The 23,462-nt window shown below is 44.9% G+C and overlaps 1 protein-coding gene across 2 annotated transcripts in view; it reads right to left on the reverse strand.

Moving 5' to 3' along the window:
* Positions 1–23,462, reverse strand: part of LOC141073066 (uncharacterized) — a 296,352-nt gene that overhangs the window by 170,587 nt on the left and 102,303 nt on the right. The window contains exon 3 of one of the 2 annotated variants that reach the window (XM_073560385.1): positions 11,720–11,843. The exons of the other annotated variant lie outside the window; for it this stretch is intronic. Coding sequence (XP_073416486.1) covers positions 11,720–11,843 — 124 coding nt within the window. The remainder of the gene's footprint in view (positions 1–11,719; positions 11,844–23,462) is intronic. 2 annotated transcript variants of the gene reach the window in all.

Genomic DNA, 23,462 nt, shown 5'->3' on the forward strand with positions numbered 1-23,462 from the left:
ACTCTGCCTCCAGGGACTGGTTCTATCTATGTAGGTCAGGACTGCTCTTCTGACATCTAGTGTGTGAAATTTAACTTCTTCTGGTGTCACTGGGTTCATATAGAAGGAGGGAAGGCAGACTTCTTGGGCTCTATGAAATCTAGTAGCACACTTGGGAAGATATGACGGGTCTGTTTTTAATACCAGCTTGTCATGACTTACTGATAGGAATGGGGGATCTACCGATAGTGCCTGGAGATCACCTACCCTTCTCGCCGAGACTAGAGCTACCAATAGAGCAGTTTTAATGATGCTAGGTGCATAGGTTGTATTGCCAACTGTTTAGCAATAAGGTTCGGATACGGCTTTAAAGAAGGCTACTACTTGCATATAACACAATTTTATTATACAATGATCAATCCAAGTGGCAAAACACAATCAATGGAATGTATGACAATGATATCAAAATAGAAAATAGTATGATATTGCGTATACTTATATATTCAAATTACAAAGGTTTTGGTACATATACTTACATCAGAAAGAAGAGAAAAGAAAAGAATCTTCACTAGGGGCATTTACGTCTGTCCGGAAAATACTTCAACTGGGAGGAGCAGCCAGTGAAGACAGAGAATGCTGTCCTAGGATCTACACTGTGCCTCTCAAACAGGTCCACAAAGTCCTGTCTCTTCTGGCAGCCTCCCAGCTTTTATATGCTTTAAACAAAGGCTTACTCAATATAATATTGGGTAAACATGAAAATACACAAGTTAGTTGTTTGATGTTCCAATCACATGACAGTGGCCACCTATCATGAATAAATAACATCAAACAAGACTTGCCTCTTCGGACTATTTACTCTTGCCCTGATATTTACATATGATAACAAAGTTTCCAACAACTTTCTATGACTAGAGCCCTACCACAAAATATATATATTTCAGACTACAGTTAAAGAGATCTCTAAGATTGAATATACTATAATGGGTTTCAGATCGCCAACTACTGTATATTCATTAGGCTCCTCCATCCATATTTCTATGACCTTATGTATAATAATGTGCAACTGTGCATATGCCTAGTCCACTTTTTAACACCCATATGACACAAATATCAGATGATGTCTTGTCAATATACTGCACCATTCACTGATCTTAAAATTCAAGTAAGTCAACAGCGTACACAAAGGTTAATTCTTTCCAGTAATCCAGATTAAACATACTGTTTCAACAAGCATTGTCTTTCAGTATACTCAACACACAGGCTGCATTTCAATAGCCATTGCAGGTCTGACCTCATGAACTCTGGTACTGGATATGTGGCCTTCTAATGCTGACATTACAGGTTAATTTCAATATGGACTAATCAATATATTACAATATGTAGGCTATAAGATAGCCATATTTTTATTAGCACCACATAGGTTCAAATGGGGCCTGAGTTAAGGCATCTAAGACCAAGTTGAGGTCCCACGCAGGCACCTGGGGGATGTGGTCTGGAGTCGCCCTCTGACAAGCTGAAATAAATCGGGTTACCCATCTATTGCCTGCCACATTATGGTTATATAAGGCCCCTAGAACCGATACATGAACTTTTAGGGTGTTAACCGAGAGTTTTAACTCACGGCCCCTCTGCAGGAATTCTAGAATGGCTCTAATGGGTACCTCACTGGAAAGCTTTGTGGTGTGGAAGGTTAAAAATTTCTTCCATATTTTTACATACATTTTTGTTGTTGACTCCTTTCTACTCTCTAGTAGCGTGTTAAAAGATTATTTGAGAACCCTCTTAATCTTAATAGCCTCCTTTCAAATTCCATGCCGCTAGGTGCAAGGATTTGACTTGGGGGATGGTGGCAGGGTCCCTGGGAGAGGAGGTCCCGATGTAGTGGGAGAATCCATGGGTCGGATATCGACATCACTCTCAACCATGAAAACCACGGCCTCTTGGGCCAAAAAGGGGCTATTAGGATTACCCTCGCCCCCTCTTCCCTTATCTTCCTGACCACTGTCGGTACCAATATCATCGGAGGGAAGGCGTAGGCCTGTCGAAATGTCCAGGGTATCTGCAGGGCATCGAGGACGTCTGGACTGTCCTCCCTGTACAATGAAGCGAACGTTTCTACGTGTCTGTTGGCTCTTGTCACGAACAGATCTATGTCTGGTTTGCCCCATTTGGCAGTTATCATTTTGAAGATGTATCGGCTGAGAACCCACTCTCCTTGGTGTAAAGTTGGGCGACTGAGATAGTCCGCTCTGGAATTGTCTATTCCTCTGATGTGGGTGGCGGATAAGGAGTGGAGATGTATTTCGGCCATCTCTAGAATATCTTCCGCGATAGACATGAGTGGTCCTGATCGCGTACCTCCTTGCCGATTTATGTATGCCACTGAGGTGATGTTGTCTGTTTGGATTCTCGTGTGGCTACCTTTTAGCTGCGGAAGAAATTTAGATATAGCAAAATATATCGCTTTTAGCTCCTTCAAGTTAGATGAGCTTCCTGTTTCGAGTTCGGACCACCGACCCTGCACCATGTTTTCTCCTAAATGGGCTCCCCATCCCGAGGGGCTAGCGTCCGTGGTAACCACTCTAGAGGGGATAATCCACCATGGGACGCCTCCTGTTAGATTGTTAGGGTTTAACCACCATCTTAAAGAGCTAAATACCTCTGGTGACAGGGATATTCTCCCATTCAACCGCCCCTGTAGCCTCTCTGTCTCACGTAAAATGGCCCACTGCAATTTTCTGGAATGGAATTGGGCCCATTGTACTGCTGGAATGCATGATATTAGGGACCCTAATAAGGACCTGCCTTCTCGCAAGGTTATCGAGTTCTTATCACATGCCATCCGTACCTTGCTAATTAAGGTTCGTGTTTTTGTTTCTGGTAAAAAAACATTTCTCACTTACAGAGTCTACTTGAAGGCCCAGGAACGTCTGACAGGTTACCGGATGCAGTCTGGACTTTTCCCAGTTGACCAGCCAGCCTAGTGTCTGCAGGGATGAGATTATATTAGCTACTTTTCCTTCACATTGGGACATCGAATTTCCCACTATAAGCAGGTCGTCCAAGTACGGGACTATTAAAGTGTCCTCTAGCCTTAAGTACGACATCACCTCTAGCATCAGCTTGGTAAAAACGCGGGGTGCCATGGATAACCCGAACGGCATCACAGTAAACTGGAAGTGTCGTATCTGGCCCTATATCAAGGCTGCCACAGAAAGGAACTTTTGGTGCTCTCTGTATATGGGGAGGTGATAATAGGCATCCTTCAGGTCCATTACTGCGATATAGCACCTAGGAAACAAGAGTTTTATCGCTGAACGAATAGATTCCATCTTAAAGGACAGCAGCCTTAGAAACAAATTAAGCTTTTTTAAATTAATTATCGTTCTAAAGGAACCATCCGGCTTAGGTACTAAAAACAGGGGAGAATAGAATCCTGTTCCCCACTCTTCTCTTGGCACTTCTATCAGAACATGCTTAGCTAAGAGGCCCAATATCGCTATCTCCAAGGCTTGTTGTTGCGTTGGGGACTTCAGGGAAGTCAATAGGAAGGAGTTCGGTGGGCACCGAACAAATTCTAGCTTTAGGCCCGATGACACGATATTAATTGCCCAAAGGTTCAATGTTATTTTTTGCCACTGGTGACTGTATTTTAGTAGCCTACCGGTGTTTTATCGCTACCGGAACCTGTCCCCTGACCTAAAGGGACGCTTTCCAAACAAATTGACTCTCTGCTTGGCATCTTTATTACCCCAACGTTCCTGGGGTCTGAAATCTTTTTCCCAAATGGAGGCTTCCTGAAGGCTCTCCTGTTGTGATGAGTCACCGAAGGAGGAAAAAACAAAATACCAGCTAAGTCCAGAAAAACCAGAGAGGTTGGCAGCTATCGGATTGCAGACCCCTGAACCTATCCACAACAACTAGCAGTAGCCGTGGGGGGTTCCTACGGTGCCCTAGACCCCTCGATCACAGCCGGAGAGCTACATAGCCTAAAGACAGAAAGGGGAAAAACTAAACTGCCCCAGAGCAGACCCCAAAGCAATAGGCAGCCCCCAACATATAATGACGGTGAAGCAAGATGAAAACACTAACACAGATAGAAAGATAGGTTGAGCAAATGATGGGGCCCAAGCTAACTACATAGGACAGGATAGGAAAGCTGCTGTCTGCCATCTGCAAAAACCCTATCAAAATGAGCCAACCGACTGATAGGAAAAACAGGCCCTGAAGTCGCTAGGCTTCAAAAGACTATATCAGCACTCAGGTATATTCTGAAGACAGAGCAAAAGATCAACAGATCAGAGACAAAAATGGAATTCAGCTCACCCCCGGCCGGGGATGGCAGAACTCCCAAAAAACAAGGCAAAACAAAACTGAAGAGTACAAAGCAGAGCAGAAAAACTTAGCTTTGAGACGCAGGAATCAGACTGGTCTCCAAGAATCCAGCAGGAAAATCACCAGCCAGGAAGAAGGGCGTCGGCAGCCTTATATCCAGTCCTCAATTCCAGCCACCCAGTTATCATCTAGCTGCCCAGGTGTTTGGTAATCAGTCTCACTACCTTCCTTCACCAGAGGAGGGAGTTCATCAGACCTCAATGGTGAAGGGAAAAATGAACTCACAACACTCTCCTGTTAAAGGGAATGTATGGGTTAGGGAATCCTTTCTTCCTCTCCCCCGCTTTTGTCAGGATGTTATCCAACTGTGTGCCAAACAGGTACTTACCCTGACACGGCATAGTACAAAGTTTGGTTTTAGTTTGTACATCACCTCTCCACCCCTTCAACCATAGGGCCCGTCGGGTCGTGTTGGTTAAACCCGCCGTTCTGGCAGATAGACGGAGGGAATCAGTTGAGGCGTCGGATAGGAAGGCGGCCACTCCCTTAATCAGGGGAATGGAGGAAAGAAGCTTATCTCTAGACGCTCCACTCTTTATTCTATCCTCTAATTCGTCCAACCATACGATCATGGACCTTGCCGTGCAAGTGGCTGCTATAGCCGGCTTAAAGGCTCCTATGCATGCTTCCCAAGATCGTTTGAGAAAAAAGTGTCTGCTCTGCGGTCTAGCGGATCGGACAAAGTTCCTGTGTCCTCTACTGGTAGGGAAGAGCGGCGGGAGATGGAGGCTACTGCCGCATCCACTTTGGGAGGTTTAGACCAAGACGCCAGCTCGTCCTCGTCAAAGGGGTATTTTCGTTTGGAAGCTAAGGGGATAAATGCCCTTTGCCCCTGTCTCTCCCACTCCTTTTTAACCAGTTCCTTAATAGCTGGTACTACGGGGAAGGCTTTGATTTTCTTTTGGGCGATACGCGCGAACATAATTTCCTGTCGTGTTTTGGGTTCTTTAACGTCACATAACCCCATGGTATTCCGCACGGATTTGACCAAATTTATCACGCTGTCTGTGGGGAAGCAAGCCTGTTCTTCCTCTTCCGAGGTTAGGCATTCCTGAGACCTGTCTAAATCCAATTCCCCAGTCTCCGAAGGCGACCCCGATGTCGGTGACCTTACTCCTCTAATGGAGGTCTGTCCACCATGACTACTAGCACCGCCTAAAGCCTGTAGCTCTTCCCTGATAATCATACGAATATCCTCTTTTCTATCGGAGGACTCCTCCCGCAGGGTTTGATCAATACATAACTGACATAACCGTTTAGGGTGACCATCTGGGAGGGGCTGGGAGCATAATGCACATTCCCTGTGTTTATTTTTCTCCGTTCTCTTGGCCTGAGGGTATATAAACAGAAAAAGAACGGAACGCCATCAGCTAAGAGCTTGACCTAAAACACTCACCCATGAATTTCGTCAGCTCAATACCGGCTGTGGGGCTCGAGGCTCAGGCTGAGGTGAGGAATGAGGTGCCTTCTTCCGCTTCTTCTCTGAAGCTTCGCTCTGTCTAGAGCGTCTGCTGGTTTCTCTTCTGGAGCTGCTGCTCCTTCTGGTGTTGCCATTTCTTCGGGTACCGCTTTGAAAGGATTCTCCTAGCTGCCCCTCGAGGAGCGAAACCGGGTCGTTTACCGAGGACATGGCTACGCACCGGTGTGCCTCTGGCCGGTGCCTTTATGCAGCCTCCCGGTTTCACTTCCTTTCCTCGCTTCCTTTTTTTTTGCGCTACTGCCCCTACCACTTCCGGGTCGCCTGGCCTCCTTGCAATGGCACCGGCCATTCACTCTCCGGGCCGTGCTTCCACCCGCGGTCCTTTCCTGACCGCTGCCCCTGCACTGCCGGATCATCATACCGCTACGTAGCAAGGTACGGCATATTCCACCATAGCGCCTGTGGCACATCCTGCGTCCTGCTCAAGCTCAGGGCATCATTCTCCACTCTGGCCTTGCTATCCCCGGTTTTCCTTGGGGCGGGGGGGGAGCTTCTCCAGGTTACCCGGACCCCCGACGCTGTGCCGCGCTTTGTAATGCGTAATCCCCTCCTAGGGATTTCCCAGGTGCTCCTCCAATGCATCTCCTGGTGAGCCAGGCACTCCTCGCCATGGCCTCACCCGCATTACCAGCTGAGGGGGGATTCCTAATCTGGATCCACCCGTGCTGCTTCCAGCTCTGGGGCCCCCGTTGCTCATATAATGCCGCGGGCGGCTACCAGGCCAGGAATCCTCTTCTCTGTGGGTTCCTTCCTAGGAACAGGAAACCAAACTGAGGGAGCGAGGGGGACTGCCCCATTTATCTCTCTGTAGGTTTTCTGTTCCTGGGGCGGATCCCCTCTCTCAGTGGGTGCTGTCGTGGCGAAGAGAAAAACTGATCAGTACTCCCCTAGATGAACTCCTGAAGAGGCATAGTTCCCTAAATTGGGTAACTTGTGGGGGTTTCTCCTGTTTTGGCATGTCAGGGACCCTTCAAATGTGACATGGAATCCGCAATCCATTGCAGACAAAATTGTGCTGCAGAATTCAATTGGTGCTCCTTCCCTTCCGAGCCTTGCCGTGTGCTCAGTAGTTTTCCACCAAATATTGGGTATTGGCGCACTTGGGAAAATCGCACAACAAATTTTGGAGAACACTTTCTCCTGTTAACCTTCCGAAAATGAAAATTTCGGTGCTAAAACATTTTTCTGGGAAAAAATGTGATTTTATATTTTCTCGGCTCTACATTATAAAATTCTGCGAAGCAACTGCAGTATCAAGGTGCTCACCATAACTCTAGATACATTCCTTGAGGGGTGTAGTATCCAAAATGGGGTCACTTGTGGAGGGTTTCCACTGTTTAGGCCTATCAAGGACGTACAAATACGACATGAGGTCCACTATTTATTCCAGCCAATTTTGAGCTCCAAAAGACGAATGGCGCTCCTTCCCTTCCAAGCTCTGCCGTGCGCCCAAACAGTGGTTTTCCATCACAGATGGAGTATCAGCGCACTCAAGAGAAATTGCACAACAAATTGGATGATCCACTTTCTCCTGCTATCCTTTTGAAAATTAAAAATTTGGAGCTAAATCAATACTTTTGTGAGAAAAAAACAAAAATTTCATTTTTTCTTAGTACAGTGCTTCAATTACTGTGAAGCACCTAAAGAGTTAATAAACTTCTTGAATGTGGTGTTGAGCACCTTGAGGGGAGTGGTTTTTAAAATGGTGTCACTTTGGGGTATTTTGTGGCACATAGGCCCCTCAATGTCAATTCAAACGGGATGTGGCCCCTAAAAAACCCTTGGTTTTGGCTTTTGTGCGAGGTTCACTAAATGCTAAAACTGCCCTGCCATTATGATTCTCCAGGTCATTACGAGTTCATAGACACCAAACATGTCTAGGTTCTTTTTTATCTAAGTGCTGAAAATTTTTTCTGAAGTTTGTTAAAGAAAAAAAAAACTATTTCGCTGAGACCCGTAGCGTCTCCATTTCTCGTGATCTTGGGTTGGGTGAGGGATTATTTTTTGAGCGCCAAGCTGACGTTTTTAATGATATTGTATTTTAATGCAATGTCATGGCGACTAAAAAAAGCGTAATTCTGGTGTTTTGACTTTTTTCTCTCTTTGCCGTTTAGCGATTGGGTTAATCCTTGTTTTTATTTCTAGATCGGGCGATTCTGAATGCGGCAATACCAAATATCTGTATGTGTGATTTTTTATTGTTTTATTTTGAATGGGGCGAAAAGGGGGTGATTAGAATTTTTGGGTTTTTGTTTTTTTTATTTTTTTCATATTTTTAAAAGATTTTTTTTTTTACTTTTGGCATGCTTCAATAGTCTCCATGGGAAGCTAGAAGCTGCCATAGCTTGATCAGCTCTGCTACATAGAGGCAATGCTCAGATCCCCTCTATGTAGCAGATTTACTGAACTGCTATGAGCGCCGACCACAGGGTGGTGCTCATAGCAATCCGGCATGAACAACCTTAGAGGTCTCAAGGAGACTTCTGTTAGTTATGCCGATGAACCGATGACCCCCGATCACATGACGGGGTCACTGGTGAGCGCATTTCCGGCTGAATGGCAGGGAGCGCTTGTTAAATACCACTGTCAGAGGTTGACAGTGGCATTTAACTAGCTAATAGGCGCGGGTAGATTGCGATTCCGCTTGCGGCTATTGTGGGCACATGTCAGCTGTTCAAAACAGCTGACATGTCCCGGCTTTGATGCGGGCTCACCGCCGGAGCCCACATCAAAGCGGGGGTGCTGCCATCGGACGTACTATACCGTCCGATGGCAGAAAGGGGTTAAGGGCATAAAAATTCAAAGTTTAAAAATTAACAAATTTTTGTTATTTTCATAAATAAATGCAAAAAATATCGCCCAAAACTTACCACTATCATGAAGTACACCAAGTCATGAAAAACCAATGTAACACTCAGTGGGATGTGTTGAAGGCCCCTGTCTCTGACCCAAGGTTTTCCTATGGAGTCGGTATTTATAGGACTGAAGGTGCAAGTCTCCATTATTTCTGCTTTATCTCCCAGAATGAAAACAAATAAATGTAATAAATAAAAATAAAAACACATTTGGTATTGCCACGTCAGGGTTTATCCCACACGGTACGCTACATATATATTCAGGACAAGAAGCCGTCACACAACACGGATAATGGAAGATAAAGTGATGGGTCTCAGGGGAAGTGCTCAATATTTAAAGGGGAACTCAGAGAAATGGCATAAGAATAATGAAAACACTTAAATATTACACATTTTAATAAATACATTTTTGCTACATAAAAATATCAAAAAGGTAATCTTTAGTGCGCAATGATGATGTTAACCCCTTTCGGACATTGGGCGTAATAATACGCCTACGTCGGAATCCCTCCCTATGCTGTGGGCTCCGGTGCTGAGCCCACATCTTTCCCAGCACATGTCAGCTGTGTGAAACAGCTGTTGTCAATCTCTGACAGCGGCATTTAACTCGCGCTTAGCAGAAGCGAGCCGGAAACCCCACCCATCGGTGACCCCGTCACATGATTGCGGGTCACCGTTGGGTTGGCTTGACAACCAGAGGTCTCCAGCAGACCACTGTGGTTGTCATACCTGGATTGCTATGAGCGCCGCCCGGTGATCGGTGCTCATAGCAAGTGAGAATTTCTGACACACACAGGCAATCTGATCACACTTGTGTGTAGCAGAGGCGATCTGACAACTGCAGCTTCTAGTCTCCCATGGAGACTATTGAAGCACGCAAAAGGAAAAAAAAGTTTAAAAATTAAAAAAAAATAAAAGTTATTCACCCACCATTCGCCCCATTCAAAAAAACCAATAAAAATAAATCAAACATGCACATATTTGGTATCGCCGCATTCACATTCGCCCGATCTATCAATACAAAAAAAGAATGAGGCTGTGTGCACACGCTGCGGATTCAGCTGTGGTTCCGCAGCAGATTTGGCCGCTGCGGACCCGTAGCAGTTTTAGCTGCGGTGTACACTACCATTCAAATGAATGAAAAAAAAAAAAAAAACACTGTGTAGACGGTGCAGATTTTTCCGCGCGGTTTTCCTGAGGTTTTGAAGCCGCAGCGGTTTCCTATCTCCACCATTGTGGAGATGGCAAAACCGAAGGCTAATCCGCAGATAAACCGCAGATCTTTTGACCTGAGGATTTATCTGCGGATTTTGCAAAATCCGCGCAGATGAATCCGCAGCAGATTCCGCAGCGTGTGCACACAGCCTTAACCTGATCAAAGAGAGAAAAAAATTCAAAACGCCAGAATTATGTTTTTTTGGTCGCCGCTACATTGCAATAAAATGCAATAACAGGCGATCAAAAGATCGTATCTGCATCAAAATGAGATCAATAGAGACATCAGCTCGGCACGCAAAAAATAAGCCCTCACCCAACCCGAGATCATGAAAAATGGAGACGCTACAGGTCTCAGACAATGGCGCCATTTTTATTTTTAACCAAAGTTTGGATTTTTTTTTTCAGCACTTAAATAAAAAAGAACCTAGACATGTTTGGTGTCTATGAACTCGTAATGGCCTGGAGAATCATAATGGCAGGGCAGTTTTAGCATTTGGTGAACATGGTGTTAGAAAAAAAAAACCCCACACAACTGTAGAATTGCATTTTTTTATCAATTTCACCGCACTTGGAATTTTTTTCCCCTTTTCCAGTACACGATATGTTAAAACCAATGGTGTCGTTCAAAAACACAACTCGTCCCGCAAAAAACAAGCCCTCACATGGCCATTTTGAAGAAAAATAAAAAAAGGTATGGCTCTGAGAAAAAGGGGAGCAAAAACCGAAACAGCAAAAAGGAGTAAAGTAAAGCAGGAGACGACCTTTGTAGCTGACGGAGGAGATTCAACATCTATCTCATCAGCCTGAAAGGTGTATTGGAGGCCGGAGGACGCCGCGGAGCTGCTGGAATAAACTGCACACACTGTCCTCAGCCTGAGCACAAATGTGAGTTACGCTGTATATTGTGTAACGTGTGTGTGGTTATATATACACATATACAGTAACACAATACACAGTGTGACACACATTTCTGCTCCGCACAGGCTGAGGACAGTTTCTATACAATCACACGCAGCCTCGTTCTCACACTGACCTCAGGGCTGACATTACCGGTGTCACCGCTCAGCAATGCAACCAGATGTAGCAGAGTTCTGGCTCGTCGTGGGACATCATCATGATGGATTCTCGGCGGACAGCTGACAATGTCTTTGATTCGTTTCTGTGTCTTTCTTCCTTTTGATTATGGGGTTACTAGTGGGGTAGACACTTCTCCATTACTGACACCCGGGCTTAATGTCAGCGAACATTACACAGCTGACACCAACCCCAAAACTATTACCAGCAGCCAGAACTATCCAATGTCCATGACCACCTAACAGCCTGAGAACAACAGCCCCCAGTTGTCTGCTTTACCTGCGCTTGTTATCAAAATTGGGAGACCCCAAGTCTCTTTTTTTATTATACACAGTGCACCGGCCAATCACAGCCATGCCAATACCTGACAAGTGTGTGGTGGGGCCGGAAGTGCCCCCACAGGAAAAGCTTACTGATTGGCTGCGTTGCAGCTTTACAACAAGCTGTGTTTGGGCTCTCAAACCCGAAACGGTAACACGGACTTCTGGGAGAAGTCAGTGTTCAGGATCGTCCACCTCTAATGAAGACATGACAACAGCGGAGAAACCGCGACTCACAGATCAGAAGGAAATAATCAGGGAAATGAAAGCTGTTGTCAGACGGAGAAAATGTAGAGAAAACCAGAGCAAGTCTGGAGAAAACTCATCTATTATAGGACGACGCCGGAGAGACGTCATCACATCCACCGGAGCCAACAAGGAGCCTCGCTGCTCACCTCGTGGTGTAAGAGGCCGGAGCTCCTCCATCATCACGTCCCGGTACCGATCCTGGTGTCCTTCTAGATACTCCCACTCCTCCATGGAGAGATAGACAGTGACGTCCTGACACCTTATAGGAACCTGACAACAATGATACAGTTATCACCCAGAATCCTCCAGTGCTCTCCTGTATAATGTCCCAGCAGTCACCTCTCCCCTCATCACCCAGAAACCTCCAGTGCCATCCTGTATAATATCCCAGCATTCATCTCTCCGATCATCACCCAGTATCCTCCAGTGCCATCCTGTATAATGTCCCAGCAGTCACCTCTCCGCTCATCACCCAGAATCCTTCAGTGCTGTCTGTAAATTGACCCAGCAGTCACCTCTCCGTTCACCACCCAAAATCATACCTCCCAATCGTCCCTGATCCAGCAGGACAGTCCCGATTTTGAGACTCTGTCCCGCTATACCGGTCGGGATCTTACTTTTCCCGCACTCCACTGGTGATATATAATTACACGCTATATACAGAAAATCCAATTTTGGCGCTGCGCTGTATGGTGCATTATGGGAATTGTAGTTTTTATTCCAGTTCCGCTTATAATATCGTGATGTTAATGAAACTACAACTCCCAGGAGACGTCAAACAGCAAAAGGATTTATCACATGATACTGATTGTCCTATCCGGAAAGAGTACGGGCGGAAGTAGACTTGTGTGCATTCCACGCTGTAGGTATTGGTGGATTTTGGGTCTGCTACAGTCATGGTGACCCGGGGAAATGTTGTACAAGGCTCTGCGGGTATAAGTATAGAGTGGGAACCGGAAAGGGGAAAGTGGGGGCGTGAAGGAGGATAGAAGTTGCCTATACCTGATTGCATATGGGTAATGTCTATATTTGGGGGGGAATATTGATCAGGTCACAACATTTGTCATTTACCTCTTACTAAAAATCTGCTTGGTTCTCAGTAACGGAAGGATTTTTTAATTCTATAATTTGCTGCTGGTTGTCAAGGTCACGGTCCACCTCTGCTGTGCATCAGCGGTGGTCGAGGCCAGGTGCACCTTATAGGGGTATGATATTGATAACCTATTCTCCTCAATATCAGACACTGAACAGTGGCTGTTCTGAAGCACCCAGGAGGCCGGAGCTAACAGCTGATTGTTGGGGGTGCCAAGATTCGGACCCTCACAGATTTGGATAGGATGTCAATATCACATGCCCAGAGAACGCCTTTAAAGATCAATGAAAATAAATTAGTTTCTGTTGCCAAATATCAGACTTGTAAGTTCCTATTGATACATGTGAGGTGCCTCCCCATATCGTTGGTAAATGCGGACTGTTATGATGAGTCACCGAAGGAGGCAAAAACAAAATAGCAGCTAAGTCCAGAAAAACAAGAGAGGTTGGCAGCTATCGGATTGCAGACCCCTGAACCTATCCACAACAACTAGCAGTAGCCGTGGGGGGTTCCTACGGTGCCCTAGACCCCTCGATCACAGCCGGAGAGCTACATAGCCTAAAGACAGAAAGGGGAAAAACTAAACTGCCCCAGAGCAGACCCCAAAGCAATAGGCAGCCCCCAACATATAATGACGGTGAAGCAAGATGAAAACACTAACACAGATAGAAAGATAGGTTGAGCAAATGATGGGGCCCAAGCTAACTACATAGGACAGGATAGGAAAGCTGCTGTCTGCCATCCGCAAAAACCCTATCAAAATGAGTCAACCGACTGATAGGAAAAACAGGCCCTGAAGTCGCTAGGCTTCAAAAGACTATATCAGCACTCAGGTATATTCTGAAGAGAGAGCAAAAGATCAACAGATCAGAGACAAAAATGGAGTTCAGCTCACCCCCGGCCGGGGATGGCAGAACTCCCAAAAAACAAGGCAAAACAAAAACAAAACTGAAGAGTACAAAGAAGAGCAGAAAAGCTTAGCTTTGAGATGCAGGAATCAGACTGGTCTCCAAGAATCCAGCAGGAAAATCACCAGCCAGGAAGAAGGGCGTCGGCAGCCTTATATCCAGTCCTCAATTCCAGCCACCCAGTCATCATCTAGCTGCCCAGGTGTTTGGTAATCAGCCTCACTACCTTCCTTCACCGGAGGAGGGAGTTCATCAGACCTCAATGGTGAAGGGAAAAATGAACTCACAACAGCGGACTATAAGATCTTCACTACAATCCTGGCCACTAGATTAAATTCGGTGATACCAGAAATAATACATCCAGACCAGACTGGTTTCATGGCCGGGACAAATACATCTATTAATGTTAGGAGAGTTCAGTCAGTGGTCCAGTGCAGTTCCCTGGTGCCAGACAATGAATGGGTCTTGGCCTCGCTGGATGCGGCTAAGGCCTTCGATTCTCCTGAGTGGTTATTTTTATCTGCATCTTTACAAAAATATGAATTCGGTTCCAAATTTAGGAAGTGGATCAGCGCGATGTACATGAAACCAAAAGCCCGAATAATAGATAACTCTGTATCTGAACCGTTCTCTTTGGCAAGAGGAACACGCCAGGGGCGCCCCCTTTCCCCGGCCGTTTTCGCGCTTGCAATAGAAGCGTTGGCGATCCGTATAAGATCCACTCCAGTCATTAGAGGTATAGAAATAGCGGGCCGTTTAGATACCATCGGCCTATGTGCTGATGATATGGTGATATCTATGGATAAAGCAGAAGAATCACTACCCCATGTGATTGCTACTATAGACACATTTAGTAATTATTCGGGATTATACATAAATTGGGATAAATCCGCCTTGATGCCGCTCTCCCTTGGTCCAATGGATCACCTTGAAGCGTTATCCCCATTGCCTGTCGTAACTAACTTTAAGTACCTGGGAATAAATATTTCAAAATATAGTAGACTCGACTTAAAAATGAATATTCTCCCGTTGTCAGATCTTGTTAGACTTAAATTTGCTATCTGGAGTAAATTGCCATTATCTGTCTCCGGACGTATGAACCTGATTAATATGATCCTACTCCCCAAACTCAGCTACTCCCTCCAACATAGTGCAGGACTGATCCCTAAATCCTTTTTCTCAGGCCTAAATTCATTCATCTCATCCTTTATATGGGGGAAGACTAGACCTAAACTCAAATTGTCTACCTTACATAGGTCTAAACAGTTGGGCGGGGCGGCATTGCCGGATTTCTTTGTATATTACTTGGCGGGGCGAGTCAGAGCCCTGAGTAGTAGTTTGCCTAACTCGGCGAGCCATCTGGCTCATGCTGCAGGGACTGATTGCTTGTTGGGGTTTATAGAAGTAGACAAACCCAACGTCTCTGGATTATAACTCTTACTACTCCGGTTAGCAAGGTCAGTCTGGAGACAACTTACATGAGTGGTTCGCTTTGTTGACGTTCCAGCTGAAATGCCATTATGGAATAATTCCTATTTCCCGATGCTATTAAACCACCCGTCCGCTCAGTTCTGGATCTCATATAATGTTTCCTCGATTAATGAGTTATATGATCACAAGGTCCTAATGTCCTTTGAGCAAATACAAATTAAACACGGTGTCCCGAGGTCCCAATTTTTTCGATACCTACAGCTTAGATCAGAAATTCAATCAAACATAACAGAAATCCGACCCAAGCAATATCGTCCTGTCCTTTGATAGGGATTGTCGAATCACAAGGCCCCCAGGGTCTTATTTCTACCTTATATACTTCTATGTTGTCTGCGGGCTCTGACTCTGCTTTACCATCAGTAAGGGAGAGGTGGAGGTCTCTAGTTCCAGATATCCAGAATGAAGATTGGGAGGAGATCTGTTATGATTGAGTCACCGTAGGAGGCAAAAAACAGAAATGCTAGCTAAGTCCAGAAAACCAGAGAAGTTGGCAGCTATCGGATTGCAGACCCCTGAACCTATCAACACAACTAGCAGTAGCCGTGGGGGGTTCCTACGATGCCCTAGACCCCTCGATCACAGCCGGAGAATTAAATAGGCCTAAAGAAAGGGGAAATCTAAACTGCCCCAGAGCAGACCCCAAAGCAATAGGCAGCCCCCAACATATAATGACGGTGAAGCAAGATGAAAATACTAACACAGACAGAAAGATAGACTGAGCAAAGAGAGGCCCAAGCTAACTAGATAGAAAAGGACAGGAAGGCTGCTGTCTGCAATCCGTGAAAAACCCTATGAAAATAAGAGCCAACAGACTGACAGTGAAAAAGGCCCTGAAGACGCTAGGCTTCAAAAAAGCTATGTCAGTACTCAGGAATATACTGAAGACAGAGCTACAGGCAAAAGGAGATTCAGCTCACCCCAGCAGGGAATGGAAGAATACTGAAAAGCAAGGAAAACAAAAAAGCTAACAGGCAAAACAGAAAACTTAGCTTTAGAGGAGCAGGAATCAGACTGGTGTCCTAGAAGTCCACAGAGAAATCACCCGCAGGGCAGAAGGGCGTCGGCAGCCTTATATCCAGTCCGTGACTCCACTCAGCCAGTCATCCTCATTTGACTCAGGTGCCTGATAATCAGGCTCATTACCTTCCTTTACCAGAATAGGGAGTTCACCAGACCCCAGTGACGAAGGGGAAAATGAACTCACAACAGAGATCCTTGGTTCTCCAACCGGGGTGTCTCCATCAGCCAATAATAAAATGCCTCCAATGTATATAGTGCACCAGTCATATCTGACCCCACTACCGCTATTTAGGATGGGGTGGTCCCAATCCTCAGAATGTTTAAGATGTCACACATAGGATGTGGATTTTATACATACAGTTGTGGCCAAAAGTATTGACACCCCTGCAATTCTGTCAGATAATACTCAGTTTCTTCCTGAAAATGATTGCCAACACAAATTCTTTGGTATTATCTTCATTTAATTTGTCTTAAATGAAAAAACACAAAAAAGAATCAAGCAAAAAGCAAAACATTGATCATTTCACACAAAACTCCAAAAATGGGCCAGACAAAAGTATTGGCACCCTCAGCCTAATACTTGGTTGCACAACCTTTAGCCAAAATAACTGCGACCAACCGCTTCCGGTAACCATCAATGAGTTTCTTACAATGCTCTGCTGGAATTTTAGATCATTCTTCTATGGCAAACTGCTCCAGGTCCCTGATATTTGAAGGGTGCCTTCTCCAAACTGCCATTTTTAGATCTCTCCACAGGTGTTCTATGGGATTCAGGTCTGGACTCATTGCTGGCCACCTTAGAAGTCTCCAGTGCTTTCTCTCAAACCATTTTCTAGTGCTTTTTGAAGTGTGTTTTGGGTCATTGTCCTGCTGGAAGACCCATGACCTCTGAGGGAGACCCAGCTTTCTCACACTGGGCCCTACATTATGCTGCAAAATTTGTTGGTAGTCTTCTGACTTCATAATGCCATGCACACGGTCAAGCAGTCCAGTGCCAGAGGCAGCAAAACAACCCCAAAACATCAGGGAACCTCCACCATGTTTGACTGTAGGGAAGTGTTCTTTTCTTTGAATGCCTCTTTTTTTCTCTCCTGTAAACTCTATGTTGATGCCTTTGCCCAAAAAGCTCTACTTTTGTCTCATCTGACCAGAGAACATTCTTCCAAAACATTTTAGGCTTTGTCAGGTAAGTTTTGGCAAACTCCAGCCTGGCTTTTTTATGTCTTGGGGTAAGAAGTGGAGTCTTCCTGGGTGTCCTACCATACAGTTCCTTTTCATTCAGACACCGACGGATAGTACGGGTTGACTCTGTTGTACCCTCGGACTGCAGGGCAGCTTGAACTTGTTTGGATGTTAGTCGAGGTTCTTTATCCAACATCCGCACAATCTTGCGTTGAAATCTCTCGTTAATTTTTCATTTCCGTCCACATCTAGGGAAGTTAGCCACAGTGCCACGGGCTTTAAACTTCTTGATGACACTGCGCACGGTAGACACAGGAACACTCAGGTCTTTGGAGATGGACTTTAAGCCTTGAGATTGCTCATGCTTCCTCACAATTTGGTTTCTCAAGACCTCAGACAGTTCTTTGGTCTTCTTTCTTTTCTCCATGCTCAATGTGGTACACACAAGGACACAGGACAGAGGTTGAGTCAACTTTAATCCATGTCAACTGGCTGCAAGTGTGATTTAGTTATTGCCAACACCTGTTAGGTGCCACAGGTAAGTTACAGGTGCTGCTAATTACACAAATTAGAGAAGCATCACATGATTTTTCGAACAGTGCCAATACTTTTGTCCACCCTCTTTTTTATGTTTGGTGTGGAATTATATCCAATTTGGCTTTAGGACAATTCTTTTTGTGTTTTTTCATTTAGGACAAATTAAATGAAGATAATAATACCAAAGAATTTGTGTCTGCAATCATTTCCAGGAAGAAACTGAGTATTATCTGACAGAATTGCAGGGGTGTCAATACTTTTGGCCACCACTGTATGGTGTGGGGATGCCGAACTATTCTATCTTTTTGGAGCGAGGTGACCTCATTGTTATCCTCCCCTCATAGGTACTCCTGTTCCTCTCACCCCATTGGTGTCTGTTTGGTGTGCTGGAGGAAGGGATATGGGGACACCACGTCAGAATTATCCTGCGGGAGACATTTTTTTTTTAGCCAGGAAGATATTGGCCTTACGCTGGATGGGTGATCAACATCCTTCTCGTCTAGCTTGGACTGAACGAGTAAATTCAATTATACCTTACGAGCGGACCCTGTGCCAGAATAGGGGTGGCTTGGGGAAGTGTAATAACATTTGGGCTGTATGGAATCCATCTCACCTTCCTATAACAGCGCGTAGATAGTGGTCTGTTATTAGCATAATCGCTGCAGTGAAGAATATACTGACTTACACTTTATAGGCTTATAATGTCATCAGTGCTATGGAGGGTTTGGGCAGCAGGGTAGGAGTAGTAGTTTTGTATGATGATAGATGTTGGTTGTGATGTGTCATTCTGGGTTATACACAGCCAAACATTTATATAGACGGATAACGGGTTCCTGTACCTGCTCCTAGATTATCCATAGGCCCCGCAGGAGAGTGAGGACCGGTGACCCTGAGATCTGCACCAATAACTCAATATGGAACCTTGTAGGTTTCCCCCTTTACAGATACTATGATGGTCGGGGATACATTGCATTGGTCATTCACAAAATCTCTACAGCTGTTTGTTGTTTAATAAATTTAAAAAAAAAATGTCATGTGTCTGATTACAATGTGCCGTCATTCTTATTCTTGTATTTCAGCCTTTGTCATGTAATAAACTCTGTCTGATAAAATGGAAAGGAGTCACCGCGCTGAGAAATAAAAAATCCGATTACACGGATACTTAATGGTGTGAGAAGGAACCCAAGGGCAGAGGTGATTCTTGATGTCAGGGATGCTTCACTCTGTTTGGTGATCCGTATATAGGAAAAACTGCAATTACCCGACCTTTAAAATGCAGTGTAAATACAATAAAAAATAGCTCGAGGAAAAACGAAATACCGTTAAAAGTCAAAAAGGAGCTCAAATGTCTTGGATTCCGAATTCCCTTATAAAAAATTCTTTAAAAAATGAAAGTAAAGAAGCCCTTTAAACGCATGGCTAATCATGCGGGAGGGTGAAAAGGCTGGGGGAAAAAGGGTACAGGTGAAAAAGGATATAATTAAAAGGCATATAGCTGTATTTCATGGTTCAGGCCCCTCGGGCCCAAGCTATCCAGAGTATAAATCCACCTTGATTCTACCCGTGACATGGTCTTTAGATAATCCCCCCTTCTGGGGTTCGGCCGAACCACCTGAATTCCTAGAAAAAAAGACCCCCCTTGCAGGATCGATTGTGAACATCCAGAAAATGGCGGGATAGTGGGTGTCCCTTGTACCCTTTTTTTTTTTAATTCGTTTATTGAACCAAAGGCAGAGTACACAATATGCAAACTGACAGTGATGAGAATATCATGTAATACACATACATTTCGCAGAGCATTAATGTCAGTGTATGTATACCAGCTGTACAGAGAATAAATCATACCGTCCATTGCCTTACATTAGTCTGTGTGTTATTATTCAAATAACAAAGCCTGCCAAACCTCTAAAACATTACTACTACTACAGAACAACTATTTGCAGCCTGTCTATATAATTAGCTCTTTATCATGCGGTATCTCCGTCCTACAGTGTGAGGTGAGAGGAGTTCCACCTCTCCCATATCTTCTCACATTTACCTGGGCACCCTCTGTTTTGATAGAGCGTACGCTCGTATGGTATAATCGAGTTCACCAATTCTATCCAGGCCCTAAGGGAGGGATCCGAACCCCCCATCCACCGCAGTGCCAACACCTTCCGTGCCATGAACAATGTCTCCCGTAAGAAAATTCCCGTATAATGTCCCCATGTCTCATCATCCCACACCCCAAACAGACAAACCAATGGCTCAAGGGGAACAGGAATCTGCGTCAGGGAGGTTAATAATGACGTTACCTCTTTCCAATAATGTATTATAATTGGACATTGGCAAATCATGTGGATAAAATCTGCATCGGATGTATGGCATCTCAGACACTCCGAAGATTGGAAACGGCCCATTTTAAAGAGTCGAGTCGGAGTCAAAGGATTGGTTTATAATATAAAGTTGTATCATTCTAGTGTTAATTGACGGGGACACCTTAGTTGGTGACTCCAGGATTTCCTCCCACTCCTCTCCCTGTGTATCAGGGATGAGCCTTTCCCATTTCCCCCTAACCAAGCATACGGCAGACTCCGTCCCCACCGATAGCATGTGTGTACAGAGAGGAGATGAGACGCTGGGGACCCTGTGATTTAAGAATGCCTATCAAGGGTAGAGACGAGATGGCATTATTCATACCGACATGTCTCATGTGCGATTGAAGGGCTGATCTTAATTGCAAATATCGGAAGAACTGTGACCTCGGGACATTGCACTTAACTTGTAATTGTTCAAACGATAATAGTGTACCGCATTCATATATATCCCCCATCGTGGAGACATTGCACTGAGGCCAGAATTCGGCAGATGGGTGGGCAAGCAGTGTCGGAAAATAACTGTTATTCCATAAGGGCATCTCAGCTATGATATCACTAAATCCAACCACCCTCTTAATCTGTCGCCACACTAATCTTGCCAGACGAAGCATGGGCAGCAGACGTGGAACTTTTACTTTTTCCAACTCGAAAAACCCCAGTGGGCAATCAGCATGAGCGGCATGAAGCAAATGACTCTCAGAATTAGGAAGATGATTACCGGGCATCCACTTATTTATAGCTCTTGCCTGTCCCGCCAGATAATATAGAAAAAAATCCGGTAGTGCTACCCCCCCCTTTTTTTGGCCTTTGTAGAGTGGATAGTTTAAGTTTTGGCCAAGTTTTCTCCCATATGAAAGACGTAATCTGGGAATTCAAATTAGTGAAAAAAGACTTAGGCACCACCACAGCACTATGTTGGAGAAAATAGCTGATCTTAGGGAGTAGTATCATTTTAATTAGATTAATGCGTCCAGCTACAGACAGCGGGAGTTTGCTCCAAATCGCAAATTTGACTTTAACCATCTCCAGCAATGGATATATATTAAGCTGCAGATCAAGTGTGCTGGATTGAGAAATATGAACACCCAAATATTTAAAATGTGGTACAATAGGCAACAAGGAGAGAGTCCCAAGTCGCGGCATCAGGGCATGAGAAAGAAGCATCAGAGCAGACTCTTCCCAATTTATATACAGGCCGGAATATCTACTGAATTCATTTATAGTGGCAATCACTCCTGTCAGCGTCTCCTCCGCCCTATCCATGAATATTATCATATCGTCGGCATATATGCCTATGGTGTCTACCTGATCTGCTAACTCTATAGCCATAATATTAGGAGAAGTTCTCATGCGAATTGCCAAAGCCTCTATTGCAAGAGCAAAGAGGGCCGGGGAGAGGGGGCACCCTTGACGAGTCCCCCTGTGCAAAGAAAAGGACTCGGAAGTGGAACCATTTACAACATCACGGGCTTTAGGTTTCATATACAATGTATTGACCCATTTTAAAAACCTATCTCCAAAACCGTATTTCTGCAAGCATGCATGGAGGAAGGGCCACTCAAGAGAGTCAAAGGCCTTAGCTGCATCCAATGATGCCAATGCCCACCTATTATCCGGCATCAGGGAACTATATTGAACCACTGATTGAACCCGTCTGATATTAATGGAGGTGCTTTTCCCAGGCATAAAGCCAGTCTGGTCTGGATGTATAAGTTCCAAAATGATTGAATTCAGCCTAGTAGCCAAAATCTTCGTAAAAATTTTGTAATCTACATTTACTAAAGATATGGGGCGATAAGATCCAGAGTCCAGAGGGTCCTTCCCTTCTTTCTTAAGCACTATTATATTACCTTCATAGAAGGACTCTGGCATGACCCCCCCCCCCAAATCCCCCGGAACACCGACAACAAAAGTGTCGCTAAAATCTCCCGGTATTTCCTGTACAGCTCAATAGGAAACCCATCCGGCCCAGGGGCTTTCCCAGAAGCCATATTCCTCATGGCATCTTCTATCTCTTCCAGAGTGAACTCAGCGTCCATAAAGGCCCGCTGAGAAGCACTTAGTGTGGGAAACGTTATATCTGATAAATAGTCTAGACACCCCCGGTTATCAATGTCATTTTTTGAGCTGTACAGTGAGCTATAATAATCATGGAATCATCCCATTATTTCTTCCGTTGAGGACACCACTATACCATCTGAGCCGCGGATCTGTAATATTGTGTTAGTTGTATTGTGCTGCCGCACCAAATAGGCCAGAAATTTACTAGACTGGTTCCCTAGTTCAAAGTAGGATTGGCGAGTAAAAAATAATTTACGTTTGGACTTGGGAGTCTGTACGTTGAGTATATAATCTTTGGGCCGTCAACCACTCCACTCTATTACCACTAGTTTGATCAGATACATAAGCGGCCTCTGAATCTTTCGATAGTTGCTCTATTTCGTCATCCTCCCCCGACGTCACCCGTTTGATGTAGGAGATCGTAGAAGATAGGCAGCCCCTCAAGTACGCCTTAAGGGTGTCCCAAAATAAATTAACATTCCGGGGTTCAGGGTGAGAGGACACGAAGACATGTAATTGGTCGATTGTTCTATCAGGTGACTTAATCAATTTCAGAAAGAAAGGGTTTAATTTCCATGGTATCCTATCCTTTGGCGGGCCATACCTGAGTTTGAGGATGATTGGGCTATGATCTGAAATCCCTCTACTTCCATGTTCAATACTGTCCACCCGCATTGCCAAACCACTAGATCCAAAGATGTAATCTATATGGGATAAGGAACGTCTAGTGGAGGAATGGCAAGTATACTCTCTTGTTTCTGGGTGACGTGTTCTCCATAGGTCTAACCATCCACTACCCTCTATAAACTGGGATAATTGGGATGTAGCTGCTGCCAAGGTCCCACCCTGTGTCCCGTCATCTAGTCTCAATCTGTCGAGGCAATTATTCATCACCAGATTAAAGTCTCCCATGCAAATGACATTTGCATCTGGGTAATTCAAAGCAAAACTCAATGCTTTCTGGAGAATTGACGTACCCGCTGGAGGGGGATTATAAACACACAAAATAACATTTCTTAGAGTTGATCAGTGCATACACAAATACGAAGCGCCCTTCAGAATCTCTCCGGACCTCCCATCTAACGTCCTTGTGTATTAGTAATGAGATCCCCCCTGGAGTAGCTGGTGTGAAATGCGTGTATAGACCACTGAACCCACGGTTTCTGTACAGTCCGAGCTGTATCTCTGGTCAAGTGTGTCTCGACCAGAGCCACAATGTGAGGGTGATAGTGCCTGATTT

Source organism: Dendrobates tinctorius, unplaced genomic scaffold (genome assembly GCF_039654945.1).
Source record: "Dendrobates tinctorius isolate UK_male_01 unplaced genomic scaffold, ASM3965494v1 ptg000296l, whole genome shotgun sequence".
NCBI lineage: Eukaryota > Metazoa > Chordata > Amphibia > Anura > Dendrobatidae > Dendrobates > Dendrobates tinctorius.